At 37.9% G+C, this 16,325-nt stretch overlaps 1 protein-coding gene across 9 annotated transcripts in view; it reads right to left on the minus strand.

The window, feature by feature from the left end:
• The window catches only part of BCAS3 (BCAS3 microtubule associated cell migration factor), a 489,647-nt gene that overhangs the window by 311,135 nt on the left and 162,187 nt on the right, over positions 1-16,325 (minus strand). For all 9 annotated transcript variants that reach the window (XM_074974373.1, XM_074974376.1, XM_074974372.1 and 6 more), the window contains one exon: positions 1,157-1,307. In XM_074974373.1, the coding sequence (XP_074830474.1) occupies positions 1,157-1,307 (151 nt within the window). The remainder of the gene's footprint in view (positions 1-1,156; positions 1,308-16,325) is intronic.

Raw genomic sequence — 16,325 nt, forward strand, 5'->3', positions numbered from 1 at the left:
TTGAAAAAGTCCACAGGCCCTTTAAGAGCTATGGAGAGGAGAATTTCAACATGTGGCAGCAGACATGTGTGTGCTTCAAACCCGAGTCTTAGCCTGTACTAAGTTAAGAGATTGGAGTGAGGAGTGCTGTGGAGGTAGTCCACTGAACAGGGGGTCTTCATATCATTATCGTTTGAATTACCACAGTGCCAAGGAGCCCTGGTGGTGGACCAGTTTTCCACTGTGCTAGGTGCTGTATGAACACAGGGGAAAAAAAGACAGTTCCTTTGTAAGCACCCATGAGTGACCCCTGTGCCTGACTAATGCAATCAGAAGGAAATCTGTCTAGTTCTCCTTACTTTAGTGCTAAGTGCATGGGATGTGTAAAAGCTGGTGAAAATGAGGAGGATTCTCAGGGTTCCGATGAGATGTGTTTTATAAAAAAAATTACTTAAAGCCTGAATCAATAGGGTACGCATAGACAGAATTATGCTGTCAGGAAAACATTAGACACACAGATCTATGTGTATAGGATTTTTCTATATATGTATCTATAATCACCCTGGTTTGCTGCCTTTCCATATGTGACAGACAACTACCATTATTGTTGAAGAATTTAGAAATTAAAAAAAAAAATTAAAACAAGTTTTTTTTAAGGTGGAAACTATTCAAGAGCTCACAGCATATGATTCAATATAGACCAAGACTAGGGTGACCAGACAGCAAATGTGAAAAATCGGGATGGGGGAGGGGAGGGTAATAGGAGCCTGTATTAGAAAAAGACACAAAAATCGGGACTGTCCCTATAAAATCGGGACATCTGGTCACCCTAACCAAGACATATTTTATACTTGTTCCTTATACAGAATGTCTACTCATGTCAATGTAGAATATGTCCATGGAGTGGTTGCAAGAAAATGATCCATCTGTCCAAACAAAGAAACAAACAAACATTTATGCTTCTGAATTCTTAGACAGATCTGTTTTATGTATTTTTAATACTTGTCATTGTTATTCTTACTTTCGACCTAAGTTTTGTGCCACTGAATTATATGTACACTGGAAACACAAAGCATAAATCAGAAAAGCATCACTAACCGCATGAATTAGTTCTATGAGTATTTTGTCGAAGAACCACAAACAATGTTAATAAGAAATATCATGCAGATACACTTACCCTGTGCGTTTGGTGATGGTCCCTAAGGTCATTGGCTGTTTGATTTGTGCAAGAGGTACCACCACAGTCAAACTTGGAAGAGGCAAGAGTCGTGGGTTCCCAGGATTATTATTAGTGAAATTATTGTAAGTATCCTGGTTATTTAGTTTACCTTGAAGAGATGGAAAAAATTCAAAAAATTATTACTGGAAATTTTTCCCCATTTATCATTTCTGATAACCATATAAAATTAACAGTTTTAAATATACAATAATAATAGACTTCTATTGATGAAGAAAAAGAAAAAAATCTCTACAGAATTCATCTTAAAACTATAGAAAAATATACAGAAGCAGATAAAACAGCAATAAAAATATTTTTCATATCTAAGGAGATGAAGAAATTGTAGCCTATAGTAATAAAGTCAGAATTGGTGCTGCTGTTCTATTGAGCAAGTTTCACATATCAAGAAACTTCAAAGTCCAACTGGAGAAGCAGATTCTGAATCCAAATTGTCTATGGAAAAGATAAATACTCTAGAAAGGAACTTTTGTCCTCCCGTACCTCATACTGTGCTTTACATTGAGAAGTTATGAAAAAGAACATTTTTGCTGCGTCCATGAGTGAAGGTAAGGCATCATATAATAGCAACCTGCTGCACTGAAGAAAGGATAGAAAAATACAGGCTACTTACATATAAAGAATAAAATGAAGGAAAGTTAAACTAAAATAACAGAAAAATCAAGAGTTTATTGTAGAAAGAAACAAACTTCACTGTCTTTCAAAACAAGAGAAATAAAATAGCCAAAATACAGTATTTAGTAAAGGGAAAGAAACCCCCACTAAACTAAACTTGTTTCAAATTACTAAGACAGAAGATCTGTTTTGGACATATGCTTAGTTTAGATATGCTTTCCTACTTTCTGTATCATTCTGCAATCACAATCTTTCATTCTTCAGTTATAAAAGGAAACTAGCTACAAATTTCATGGCCAACAGGGAAAGAAATGTAAAGAAACCAAAGAAAGAAAGAAAGAAATGAAACAAAAAGGTGCCAGTCTGTTTATAATAGAATCAAAAGTACTTTAAATAGACAAGCAACTGTGAATTAAAAGGTTTAGATCATTAACTTGTTTTTCTGTGTTCCTATAATGCTGTGAAATGCTGGCTTTGTCCTTAATCAAAAGGAAGCCATATTGGGAATTAAGTTCCTAAACAACTGATGCATTCTACATAGATATTATACAAATCCCAGGCCAAATCCATACAATCCTGACTGAAGTGCAGCCACCTTTTTTCAAGGAAGAATAACAGCAAAGAAAAGAGTTTCTCACAGGAAGCAGGCTGAAAAGCTATAATGGTACTTCAGATGGATTGAAGATAGGAAAAGGAAGGCAGAAAAATCTTAATGAATGTCTCATCTTCCTAAAGATACTCAATGCTTCCTTTACCCTCCTTTTAATACCATGTAACCGTTAGCTTGGGGTTTTGTGTTTGTTTTTCTACCAAGTATGTAGAACTCTGTGTTTTAGGAAAGCACACAAACAAAAAAATGATGAAATTACAAAGTGCATTTTGTGTTAGGTATCCAGTCTGCGCATTATTCAATACGTTTTAAGAGAAATGGCAGGGCTTTAATGAATAACCAGTCTATTGAATAGTCTCTGAGTACGGACTTCATTTAGAACTATAGAGATTTTCCTGAACTAAAGTGGGGGAGGAGAGAGAAATAAAAAGAAAGAAAGGAAAAAAAAAAAAAAAAACCCCTCATGTTTAAATTAAGCCTGAGGCTTCGATTCTTTTTTCAAAAAAATCTTTGATTAGTTTCCTTGAAGATTCATTCTTGGTTCATGTGGAAAGAGTATAAAATAGTTTTCTGCATTTGTGTGTAATTAGTTACTATTATATGTCATCAAGTCCCTTTTAAAAAATGTGTTCCTCACTCTGTATTCAACATAAGCAGCAACATTCAACACAGAAAACGGTGATACCTAAAAAAGTGATTCCAAATATCTATACCTTGCTTTCTTTTTTTCTGTTAGGAATATGATGATTAATTGTAATGTTGCACTGATCAAGTTCTGAACCCCATCCGCCTGTTGCAACAGTAATTTGTATACAGTACATACAAGGAATCCGTAATTACTCAATGCACTCAAATCTCAGTACCATGCAGCAATTAATTAGCCTTCCAAATGCAAAGCTGCCACTGAATTCAATAGGATTTTTGAGTGCAGGAAGAGTGAGTAATCATACATTAGATCTATGCTGGAAAATGCCGAGCTCCCTCAACTCCCATTAAAGTTGAGGGATCCTGTGGGGCAGTTGAGGACACTCAGCAGTTTGGAGGATTAGATCCTCTTTCAGGAATCTTAAAGATACCAATTCACACACACGCACACCAGTTAGTCACTGTGACGTTTGTATTTTATAGAGTGAAGGATCTAAGGAGTAGCGACATTTTTCTGAGTTCTTTGATACATTATATATTACTTTACTTTTTTACATTAAGCATTTTTCTGGTGTCTTTAATGACAACCAAAGGAAGACAAGAAGAAAAAAGGAAAGAACAAAAATATATAAAGGGAAATAAAAATGCTTAAGAGATGATAAATTAGAACAAAGTATAATGTTCCTTTCAACTTGTTTGCTTGTGTTCTGGGAAAGCATTAAAGCAGCTTTTACTTATTTACTTTTTCTTAGAAGGACTGTACAAAGAATTGTTGCTGTAAATCCTACTTTAATTTCTGCTGAAATCATATTGCAGTCACTTTGCAGAAACTAAGACCTTACTTCCAGTCAGAATTAACAAAGACATGATACTTGACGATATGAGGTTTGTTTTCAAGATTGTGACTTCTGGCTCTTTAAACCATCTTGGAAAAGCAATCCTATATGCATTCATTTCTGATGTTTCTAACAAAGCACTTTGCCATTTTTGATATTTAATGAAAACACTTTCACTTTAAAACATCACCAATGTTATCATTTAAAACTGTGCTAGAGTTAAGGTGCTCTCATTATAACCTAGTGCAGACACTCTACACAGAAAGGAAAGTATGCCTTGCTTTCAGTTGAAAATTGCATTAAAAATAAATATATGAACAGAATCAAAGTTTAACTAATGAACAGAATCAAAGTTTAACTAATTATTCACAAGCATTGCCTACAGACTGCAAAAATCACTATCCTTTAGGGATGAAAGAGGTGTGTTACAACTTACTAGGAATGGGTAAGAAGCAGGGCGTTTAACTTGTTCATAATTTCTAGGGCAGAAGTATCTTCTGAGTTCAGATATTTTAGTTTTAAAAATAAAGTTTTACTGACTGAAAGAATACAAATTTAGATTAAAAATTAACCAACCCAATCATCAAAACACTCATCGTTTCACAGCAGAAATGAAGTCTAAAGTAAAAGATCCAAACACAACAGATGCAACTATTTTAAACATCTAATCTGCCACCAAATACCTATCAATCTACACTTTCTCCTAAGCAAAATTTAGTTACATAATTTTGAAAATAAACTCACCAGCCATGGTGCAAATCAGAAATTAAAAATCAGAATGGTACAAAAGGGTTAAGAGAAATTTTTTAGTTATTTAGGAGTGAGCATTTTGCTTGATAATTTGACTTTTAAATAAGCTCTACTTAGTGCAGATGAAACAGGTTAGAAAAAATGCTACTTTATATAGAAAGAGTAATAATAATAGCTTTCATCTGAATTATATTTAGATAGTTTTAGTATGGAAATGTTCTATAAAGTGGTATCGCTATTGTCTGGACAATGTTGCCTCAGTCCCTCATAAAGATACAACCTTGACTTCTTAATTGCATAGCCGTGGGGATACAGTAAATGCACTCTGTGACTAGGATTTCTTTATCATGCATTCAGCAAGACCTATATTGTACATCCACTACTGGAATGAAGTGGCGTTCTACAGATGACATTTAACAGGTCAGAGTTTTTTTAAACTTTGTGCACGCTATTGTATCTGTCCAAAAACGCAATAAAAAATTATCCCCCGTGCTCCCGCCCCTAGAAGCATGCAACTCCCATTGCAGTAAATGGGAGTTTTGCGGACAAGACAGTAGGATCAGGCCGAAAGAGCACAAAGAATGCAGCCAAGCATCAACATTATTTCCACAGCTCAAGCAGTTGTTGATTAACTGTCAAAGGACACAGCGACAAAATTTAAGTCCTCCAGAAATATCAAACAAATTTTGTATAGTGAAGACTCCCTCAGCATAGCACAGTCAAATTATTTTGCAGTATGTGTACAGGATAAATCAACACTTCAAATATACCTATTGATAAGTAACAAAAAGTAGGACTACAGTTCCAACAGCTTCCCTAAACATTGAAAATTTAGCTGGAAATGACATGCTAACTCCAGAAGCTTGTTTTCATACTGACAATTGCACATAAACAAAGGAAGGGTACTGCCTGATTGACTTTTCCAGGACTTCTATAGCAATCCATTTGGAGGGAACTTAAAAAAAAAAAAACTCCTGGCACCTTCATGACAGACGTGCCCTCATAAGGACTGGAGGCAGAACATTTTCACTAGAGCGTCCCTAGCTGTGGATCTCTCTTCCTTGGTGATCTGCCAGTGTCTGAGTTTACTGACCTTCAGAGTACAGAGAAAGGCACATCTTTTTGGTTAAGTATTTATCTTTCTATGGGATGTCACTGGAGAGGTTTTTCTTCTGTCAGGCTTCAGGGCTGTGCAAGGAGGGGCTGTTTTTACCATCTGTTGTGGGCACTTTAATTTAAGGTGTTTTTTTATGTACATCGTGCCACTTCCCTGTATTTCGGCACTCCCAGGTTCCAGTCAAGGGCCAGAACACCACCTGAAAGGAAGCTCTCGCAAAAATTCCCAGCCAAATTTTACAGATTCAAGAGGAAGAGAAGCATCCAAACTCCTGATCTGAGCTAAATCCAAATCCCAAACTTCTTGAGTGTGTTCTGCCCCGAATCCAAATTCTGCTTTTTGGATTACTGTTATTGAAAGTGGTGCTCTTGTTTCAGTTGAAGCTGCTGCTGAATCTTATCTATGAATGTTTACACAGAGACATAGAGACAGAGAACAAACCATGAAATTAGGAGAAAATCATGGGAAGTTCTTGCCTTTGTAAAAGGTAGTCTAACAGCAGACATTTATTAAGAAGGACAATATTTCATTGATTAAAGTCTGCCTACTGAGGGATGAGAAAAAATAATTCATTAGTTCTATCCTGGGTACCAACTGGCATAAAGTCTGTGACAAGAAAACCTCCTATGACCCATTCAGTGTTCTGAGCCATGTTTTTTCCCAGGCATTTTATACCACAAATACTCACAGGAGAAATGGATTAAGTTGAGGATAAAAGTGAAGAGAGAAAATAACAATGGGCTTTGTTATTACACAGAGCGAACAGGCTGTCATGTCAACTTTGCAGGGGTATATTCCCAAACCAGTCATCATTAACATACTCACTTCCACTGAAAAAAGGGAGGCCTGAAAGCGCCGGACAAAAGAAATCCCAAAAGACGAAGTAAAAACAAATTAAAAGCACCATTATAAAACACAGATGCTATAAGGAAAATAAACTTCACAAGATTTACTGGTTTTTGACAAAGTTGGACATTTGTGGAAAAGACATCAGCCACAACTCCCAGGTAATGCCATTGCAAGGCTAACGTCGTTTCAGTTTTACCTTTGCCCGCCCCCTTTTTTTAAAAAAAAAAAAAAAAGGCAGAATATGAAGGGTTGGTATTCTTAGCAGCTGAATGCAGTGACTGCGAATATATGAAAGTGGCAAACCACCAGGCACCAAGGTACTTCTGAAAACTGGACATTAGGTTGATGACTGCTATAGACAAACTTTTAACTTACAATTATTTTATTTTACTTTTAAAAGTACAAACCAGAATAATGTACTGTAGGGAGTTAATCTGCAAGATTTAAATGACAGAGCGAGTTACACATTTCTATTTTTTTGATAACTGAATTTTTCCAGACATGACAGAAAACTGTATTTTGAACAAAACATGCTAGAATTGTTAGTTTGTAATACATTTTAAAAAGAAGCAGCATACTGAGTTGATCCGTTGCTTGATCACTTGACAATGGAACTCAATATAGATTTGGGCTTGGTCGGCAGTTGGGTGGGATACTGAGGGATCTTTGGTACTGAAGATGTCACCTTTTAGAACAGACAAAAAAAAAAATTAAGTCCTGGTTACTTAAGGGACAAACCTACAAAGTGTTGATCACCATCAACTAGAGAAGGGGGTACCCAGTACCTCACGATCAAGCTCTAAAATCACAGGTGCACTTTTTAATACAGGAAGGGGCATAAACACCAGTGTCCAGGTAAATTCAAACTCAGATTATATAATTCTACCTACTAAATTTCCTCTGCAGTTTCAGCTGGATATGGTATTCTTGCACTGGCTAATGTCAGCTGTTGTGGAATGATGGTGTGCACTGTGAAATTTCACTTTACACATAAGTAAGGCAAGCAAGTTTTGGCCCTACATAAGGTTTTATATTAGTAGATTGGGAATAATAAGCAGTCAACTTGTTCTGTGTTGTTTCCAGAAAAAAATGAGCAGAACTGAGCTTCTCTTAGCTATATAGTAAAACAATGTAAGATTTTTTTTTAAATTATCCTGTATTTCCTTGTGTTCTTATTCTGCCTTGTATTATTCCAATAAAACTAATAAGTAACACAATTATGTCATTTAAATTCCAAAGCACTTGGTCTGCTTTTAATATCTTACTGTACTTAAAAGACTAAAATTCAAACAACACCAAATATGTTAACAAAGTTAACATCAAATAGCTAATATCCTGCAACTTACTGACTGTAAGTAAAACACACAATAACTTGAATCTACACAATCACTGGCAGGCTGCGCAATGAGAAAATGAAGCATGCTTAGCCTTTATTTGCTGCCTATTGTAAGAGATTCCTCAACCAAATACTCACTAATTATTTAACACAAGACAAATACAATCCTTTCTAAATATAAAAGAGGATGCTGTTAAAAAAATCATGCATGTGGCGGTTTATTTTGTTTTGGTTTTTATTCAGTACCAGAAGTCTCATAGATGAGAATGAAAAGCTTCCCAGCTACAGTTCCAGGACTTTCACCCTCGTTCCTGACCTTTCCCCAGACATGTTCCAGTATAATCTGTAATCTACCAGAGTCGGAAGAGGAAACAGCAGCGCCCTGGTGAGAAACACTGCCTTGTGACCCAAATAGAGAACTCTGTGGAAGCAATGCTGGCTCGCAGAAGTAGTCTGGGAGGGCGTAACAGATCATTCAATAATATTTTTAATTAATTAAAAAAACCCCAACACTAATTACTGCCAAACAAGATTTTTCTTTAAAGATGTAACATATTTAGATCTCCCCTAAAATGTTACTTTTTTCCTGGGAACTGGGTGTGCAACAACAGGAAACTTTATAGCTCTTAATTAAAATAACCGCTACATCTTAACATTGCACAGCAACTGCTTCAAGTAGCAAACTGCTAGGAACAAGATTCATTTAACAGCCTAAGTCTGAATATTTCTAGTAACACTTTTATTAGCTACAGTGGCTATATACAGATTAGGCACTCAAGGTCAAATTTTCCCAAATTTACCTTGATGTAAATCCAGAGTAAATCACTGAGGTCAGTAATGTTTACACTGATGAGAGCAGAATTTGGCCTTTTGTCTTCATAATGTTTAAAACTGCTTTTTTGTTCACCTTTTATAAAATGGCTGCATCTATTCACATGAGTGTACTGGGAAAGCAACCCTTTCCTTGTCAATGTATGAAAAGATGGAGCATCTGATGCCAACAGACAAGCCTGTGTGCTCGTAACATTCCCCTGAGAGGCACATGCACCGGTCCAAGTGTCTCCAGTCACAGGGGAAAGAAACACTCCTCTACCCTCAGTTACCTGCTTGCTGGAGGGAAAGCTCACCTCAGGCCCTGGATCTCACCAGTCTTTCTAGGATTTTACATCACACCCATTGGTATACTTCCCCACCGCATCCACACACTCTCCCTCTGAGACCTCCACTACTTCCCTCCCTACACTATCTCCACTTTCAAGAAACCACTGACTGCCTCAACCACAAATTACTGTCACTGACACCCTCAAATCCTTTCTAGTCCTTGGGGGGTAGAGACAGAGGAATTTACACCATTCACTTCATCTTCCTCTAAGGATATGTCTACACTGCAATTAGACACCTGTAACTGGCTCATGCCAGCTGACTTGGGCTCGGGGTAGGGGCTGTTTCAGTGTGGCAGAGACATGCTGGGGTGCAGTCAGCCCAAGCTCTGGGACTCTCCCACCTTGCACGATCCTAGAGCCCAGGCTCCAGCCTGACCGTCTACACCGCAATTAAACAGTGAGCCTGTGAGCCAGCCAGGGGTTTTTAACTGCAGTGCAGATATATCCTAAGGGTGAAGCATTTAAAACTCTAGCTCTGCTTGGGATTAGAACCCATCACATGGGAGCCGTACAAGCTGTGCTCAAACTGCTGGTGATATACAGCTGGCCAATACTCCTACTTCTGCACGTGCTTGGGGGGGAGGGAGGCAGGGGGGATGGAAATGAAATCTTTGGAGGCACATGCATAGACACAGGGTGGGGACACAGGCAATTGTGTGTGAAGTAGCCCTGGTGCTCTTGTGCATATACGTGGAGTCCCATGCTAACAGCTGTGATACCTCCTGTCAGGGAAACATCCATGATCTTAGCTAACTTCTTATAAAATATCTCATTGGAAACTTGAAACTAAGATCTGTTCCTGTGACAATTTCCCCCCTCACACCCGGAACACAGAACAAGGTTGCTTGTAAAAGCTGCATGGATGAAAAAAAGCACTGAAGCTTTTGGTTTGGAAAGAGGGAGCATATAAATAAAAGCTTGCATTGACTTTGTAAACGGATCTAAAAGTAGATCAAGGAACAGGAACAATGACTACATAATAATCTTGCAGGGTCCATTTAACTGAAAATATTGTTGGGCCAAACCTACAATCCTCAGGGAAAAACTTGCACTGAAGTGAAAAAACAAAAACAAAGCCCCCTCCCTCTGATAGCCAGCTGTGGACTTCATAGCTCCCTGCAGAGGTAGGAGAAGACTGTAGCACTGACACTTCAGCTGGTTCGCCCAATTGGTGATTGCCGGGGAAATCAGCTAAAATGGCCTCCCATTGGCTGAATCATCTCTAATAAAAGCCTGCACTGGGGGAGGGTCTTAGCTGCTTGCCATCCTGTCTATACCAGGGTTCATACCTACAATTCTGCTCAGAGTCATGGATTCCAGGCTTGACTGTTCATAATCACTGAGTTTACTGAGTTTTCTTGTCCATTTGTAGATGTTCTATAGCACTGTATCTCGGGATCAGTGGTGCAAGGCTTGGGGAGACAGGCATATGCTGTTGCTGCTCCTCTTCCATTTTTCCCTTCTGTATGTAAATTTAAAGGCCTCTTTGTACTGACGGATCCTTGCAACAAGTTTGGATGACGTGGGCGAAATTTAGACAATGAGGGCCTTCAGTCCTGGTGCCGTCGTCGAAGGCAAGGGGCTTCCCTGCCCCATGGAATAGAATAAACTTATCACTAGGATCTACTGGAATTTTGGCTGTGGGAGAACAAAAGTCCCTCAGCATGAGATATGGGTCACTTTTGCATTAGAATGTGCAAGTGATTGGCCTCGTAGCCTCTTGGATGACCTGTCTACGTGCAGTAGAGAACAACCTTATTAGGTGGAGTATAGGAAGAAGAGATAAACGCACGCCCACCCCAATTTTTAGCTTGCCAGCACCTAATATTAAGGATTACTTATCTACAGACATGGAAGGATTAGATTTTTACTAGTAAATGTCGGTAACCATCGATTTCACCATGCACCCACAAACTGACAAAAAGTATCTCCATCAACAACAATCAAAATCTACAGGTAGGCAATGTAAGAAAAATGCTGCTTAGAGTTTGACTTCAGGATATTTACTTTGTATACTTTGACTTTTGATGATGACAATTTGAGTTTAATGGTTGTTAAGATTTAGCTTTTTGAATCTCAAAGTCTGTCATTAAATAATGATTGTCTGACACTTTCCCCATAATTTTCCTGCAAATGTGAAAATTGACATTTATCAAAATTAAAATATGCTTAAAAATAAGCATTGATATTATCTGTCAAAATTATTTAAAAAAAATCAAATTCTGCCAAGGCAATTTATGTATGTTAATAAAGTTGTGGCAGCTTTTTTGCCACTTTTTCCTTGTACTAATGTCCATGTTAGTATGTCTGCAGCAATTAGCACAAACATTATGATGTTTAAAATAGTTCTAGGCAGATATCTGACCCAGGTTGCATACACTTTATTTCTTCTAAGTTATAAAACAATGTGCTCTGATAACCACTGCGTATGAGAACCTGAGAATATCATCCATGAAAAATTATAACAAAAGTGATTTGTCTAAAACCCATAGAATATTAAAACTGGGGGGAAAAAAAAAACATAGGAATATCTCTGTCTCCCCCCCCCACCCCCACCCCCCACATCAGCTCTGCTGTTTTACCCATGACTGCTAAGGATGTTTTCTGGCTCTGTGACAGCATCATGACTCAGGTCATGAGAAGTGTCAAAGATGCACTTCCTTCAGATGGGAAAAAAGCAACTGATTTTAACAGCCCACAAAGACTAAGCAAATAGAATAAGCCAAATCAGCACATTTAAGAAGAGTGAAGATAAACCTTTTAAAAGACACAAGTATATTTTATTTCCAGTCTTAAAACTTCAGCTCTTTCCCTAAAATGTTTGCATTTTTAGACTACCCAAAAAGGCAGAGTTGATTTAAATACTTTAGAATAAAATATTCACGACAACAAGATCAGCACCCATTTACTGCATAATCAATCACTGATTATAAACACACAGGGTTTGCTGCAACCCTGCAGGCACAAGGGCTATGTATTTCATGCCCCTGCAACAGTGGTAGCTGCTGTTTCTCAGAGGAATACACCACTGGGGAAGGCAGGAAGTGTTTGCACCAGTGCCCTCCTCTGGATTACAACAGAGAAAGGTATCTCCTGAACCTCATACCATCTATTCCCTTCTCACCACGACTCACCCCCTCTAGCTGCCATCATCAACAAACAGCTATATAACAAGAATCTCTCACCCTACCTCATCAAAACCTCAGCTATCACACCACCTTCAACAACTGTACCTGTACTTCATATCCATTCACATCAGACTTACCCCATTCTCACAAAATTATCGGAACAGCCTTCTCATCTCCTGGGCACCCGCTGCATCATTGCCTCATGCCAGTTTGGCTTTTACATCTTTCACAGCAATGAAAGCACCCTTCTGAAGGTGGTTAATGAACTCCTTAACTGTACTGATCATAGCTCTCTCAACGTACTTCTTTTCCTTGAGATTACTGACCACACTATCCTCAAGAACATGCTGTCCTGCCCTTCTTCTCACCTGGTTTCACTCTTATCCCTGTTTCTTTACTTCAGTGGTAAACTGTGCTTTGACGCTGTATAAAGCCCCTTATGGCTCTGTACTCTGCCCTTCACTGGCTACTTCTTTTCACCCAAGCACATTATTTCACAGTTTAAACTTGGCGATTGCTTTTATTCTGATGACACTCAACTCTCTCTTTTAAAATGCAGTTCTGCTCTGAAAAGCAGATACACAAAAAAGTAATCAGTCATTACACAACAGCTCTCTTCCCTTTGTGTAGTCACCTCAACTGTCCATACTAACAACAACAGATTTTCGTTACTTTTTGCTCCTGCAGAGCCTATAAAGCTGTGGCTTCTATTCCTTCTTGTACATCACCAATATAATAGTTCACCAACTTTCAATCAGTAAGAAGCGTGCAACTCCATCAGAGACAATCAGATGATAATGGGTGTCACTGAGGGCTTAATCAGCAGAATAAGCTTATTACTGGTGATGTCCAAGAAGAAAACAATCAAACTTGACTTTCACAGCTCAGTTCACATTTGCAGAGGGAAAAACATCTTTTTATTTGTGAATTGTGCACATTTGATAGGAAATAATTGAGGGAGAAAAACAGAAATAATAAACAAAGAACCTCACAATGCCATTTTACTGGGTCACTTTTCAGAGTAGAACTGCATTATTCTCTTCTATATGCTCTTCTATTCAACTCCCGCTTCATCTGCCTCTGACAAATCAACATCTGACCCTACAGAAATGTTCTCCATTTTGATGTAACCAAGACTGAGACCATCCACCTTTGCAAGAAAACTTCCATGGGGCCCTCATAACTGTAGTGCCATTCTCAACGCTAGCCTTTCTCCCACCTCTCAGCTCTGTCACGGACATCTTGCTCTGCTGTGCCATTATTCCTCTGCAAGTCCACCTACAAAAATGTCCAAAACATAGTTTGCATAAGCCATTACCTTGACACTTTCTCTGCTAAATCACTCAGTCATGCATTTGTCACTCCCTGCCTCAGTAACGATAATTCCCTCCTGAAATAGTTCTCATCCAAACTCCAGTCTGTTCAGAATGCTACCACATGCCTTTTTCACATGTACATGCAAATGAGACATCTGTCCTGTCTTCTGAAACTGACACTTGTTCCCCCATCCACGTCCATACCCACTACAAAAGCCCCCTCTCTAAAACACCTCATGCTTATGCTCCCCCCGATATAATTTCTCAGCCTACATCCCTACTTGACCTTCTACTGTGCTAAATTTTGGTCTCCTGTCAATCCTCCACTTCCTCTAGCTGGTGTAATGGATCTTTTGCGTCCATTGCAGCAACGACCCAGCAGATACTACCAACCTTATCCACTTCACTGATTCTTCATCCGTTATCATAATACAGCTTATGTACAACCAGTAAAACTGATGGCCAGTACCCAAATTTGTGCTTACAGTTAACAACCATTCCCACATCTCCTAGTATATTCTCTCATCTACTCTAAATTTGTAATCCACTGTCATACTGTAACTGATGGGTATTTTGTACTTTCCGTACAAAGTTCCTGGCCAAGAGATCCAGCGTAACACCTGGAGTTTTCCAGAACGGAATGGCCTACACCAGCTGTCAGTGTAGCAATTACTACAAGGTGATCCAAGACTGCCAGAATAAGGTGGTGGGGGGTGTGGGTGGAGGAATCTTGCTACCTCTTCAGACACACTCAGAATAGGAAGACTTGTAAAGAACTGAATCATGATACATTTTAAGTAGTCCATTCTCCAACTTGTACACAAAGGATTTACTTGGATAACACACATCAACTGCAATATAAATCCCCTTTGCATTAATAGGAAAAGAAAGAAGGTCCACTTTTCAGACATTTGGCATGCATAGTACTAAAAACATAAGATAACCAAAAGCACATTATTTTAAAAAGTAGTTTGCCTGGAGTGTTTGCCAACATAAAACAATGAACTATAATCTGACGCAAATTCTTCCTGAGGCACGTGTAAAATAATTTCTGTTAAAACTTTTCAAATAGACATCAACAAATGGATGTAACGAAGTTTCCAACTCATAGAAAGGCAAGGTAAACTGGATGATAAATCAGAATATTCCTATGGCATTCATACAACATCAACCATCAACCTAAATCAACAGAATACACTGAGAGAAGCTGGATTCATTGCACTGATAAAGTTAAGAAAACATCGCCCTCTAGAGGGTGTCCAATTAACCATTTCAGTTCAAAGGAGAAGGCCTTTCTTTCTGCCACCCAATGTAAAGAATGGTTGCGTGAAGAAGAAACAAATAAGGATTTGTAGACAAATTTAGAATATAAATTATCTGAAATCATATTTAAAGAGGAAAATATTTTTTACAATACAGATCTAAAGTGACTTGTTTGCATTCATCAAATGAATAGGCATTTCAAATAGATAAAGAGTCAGGCCCACACTATGGCATTCTTTAGTGTATCTATGAATTTACAAAAACTATTTGTACCAGATAAAGGCTATAATTTACAAGAAGGCAAAAGAAAAGCCTACAAGAGACATTTCAAATAGGCTGCTTTTGATTCATGTTTATAGTGCTGGCGATTAAGTTAAAACTTTGAAGGGAATTGCCCTCCAGTGCTTTAAGTTATTCTACAGCTAATTTTCTTTCAAACTATTTTTTGTCTGCCTCTCTTTAAATAGGTGGTTTCTCAAGTGAGTGTTACTTAAAGGAAACCAATCTGTTTTTCAGGAAGGCTTGATGATGTCACTCCTTTCAACTCTGCTTTCCCATAAGAATTCTTCTAATAAAATGGAGTTTCACTCTGGGAAATAGTGAAAAGTGACATGGAAATATTTAAAGCATCTGAGATGCCTACGTTTATCAGACTGTTGGATTTTGCATTTAATGATATAGCAACCACTACAAATGAAAGAAGAGACAAGGATGTGTGAGAAGACCTACTGTCTTAAAAAAAATAAAAATAAAAAAGACTTCACAATGGAAAATGGATTATTCTGTACAATGTAGAATGTTTCTAAACAGTCAAATCTGTGTATGTATAAGACTTGTTTTCCTCAGTTCTAAATTTATGTACTGTATTTCAGCTGAGGCGTAAAATTTAAAACAGAACCAATCTGTGTACGATTGATTTTTTTGGCAAAAACTACAAAATCCAAATGAAAAACTTCAATACACAATTAAATGATACAGAGAAAACAAGTTCAAGAATCATATTATTATTATTGATTTTTCTAAGTAGGTGGAACTGCACAGTATAAGGTTCAAATGTGTGGTTAATTTATGTTTACATTTGTGATGTGGTCTCACTCAGGAAAATCGCTGATCAACAAAAGCAAAAAGCCATGAGTAGGTTAAACAAGACCTTTAACTTTTAGTTACTATATTGTAATTTTTACACTGGATGATAAAAACATTGAGCAGCTGCATAGGGCTTTCTATTTTCAAAGTGAAGCATTAACACTTTAGGGCTAAATGCCACCCTTGGGCATGTACACACAGCTGCCACTTGAGCTAACAGGAGCTGCACATGTGTAATCAAGGGCAGAATTTGCCCTGAACTATTTAATGAGGTAACCCACACAGTGTGCCCGTGAGACAGGTGAGTGTTACCATTCCCACGTCACACATGGGAAACAGCCATGCAAGACCCAATTCTGCTCTTTCAGTCCACTGATGTCACAATAGTCCTATAA

Source organism: Natator depressus, chromosome 17 (assembly GCF_965152275.1).
Source record: "Natator depressus isolate rNatDep1 chromosome 17, rNatDep2.hap1, whole genome shotgun sequence".
In the NCBI taxonomy this organism is placed as follows: domain Eukaryota; kingdom Metazoa; phylum Chordata; order Testudines; family Cheloniidae; genus Natator; species Natator depressus.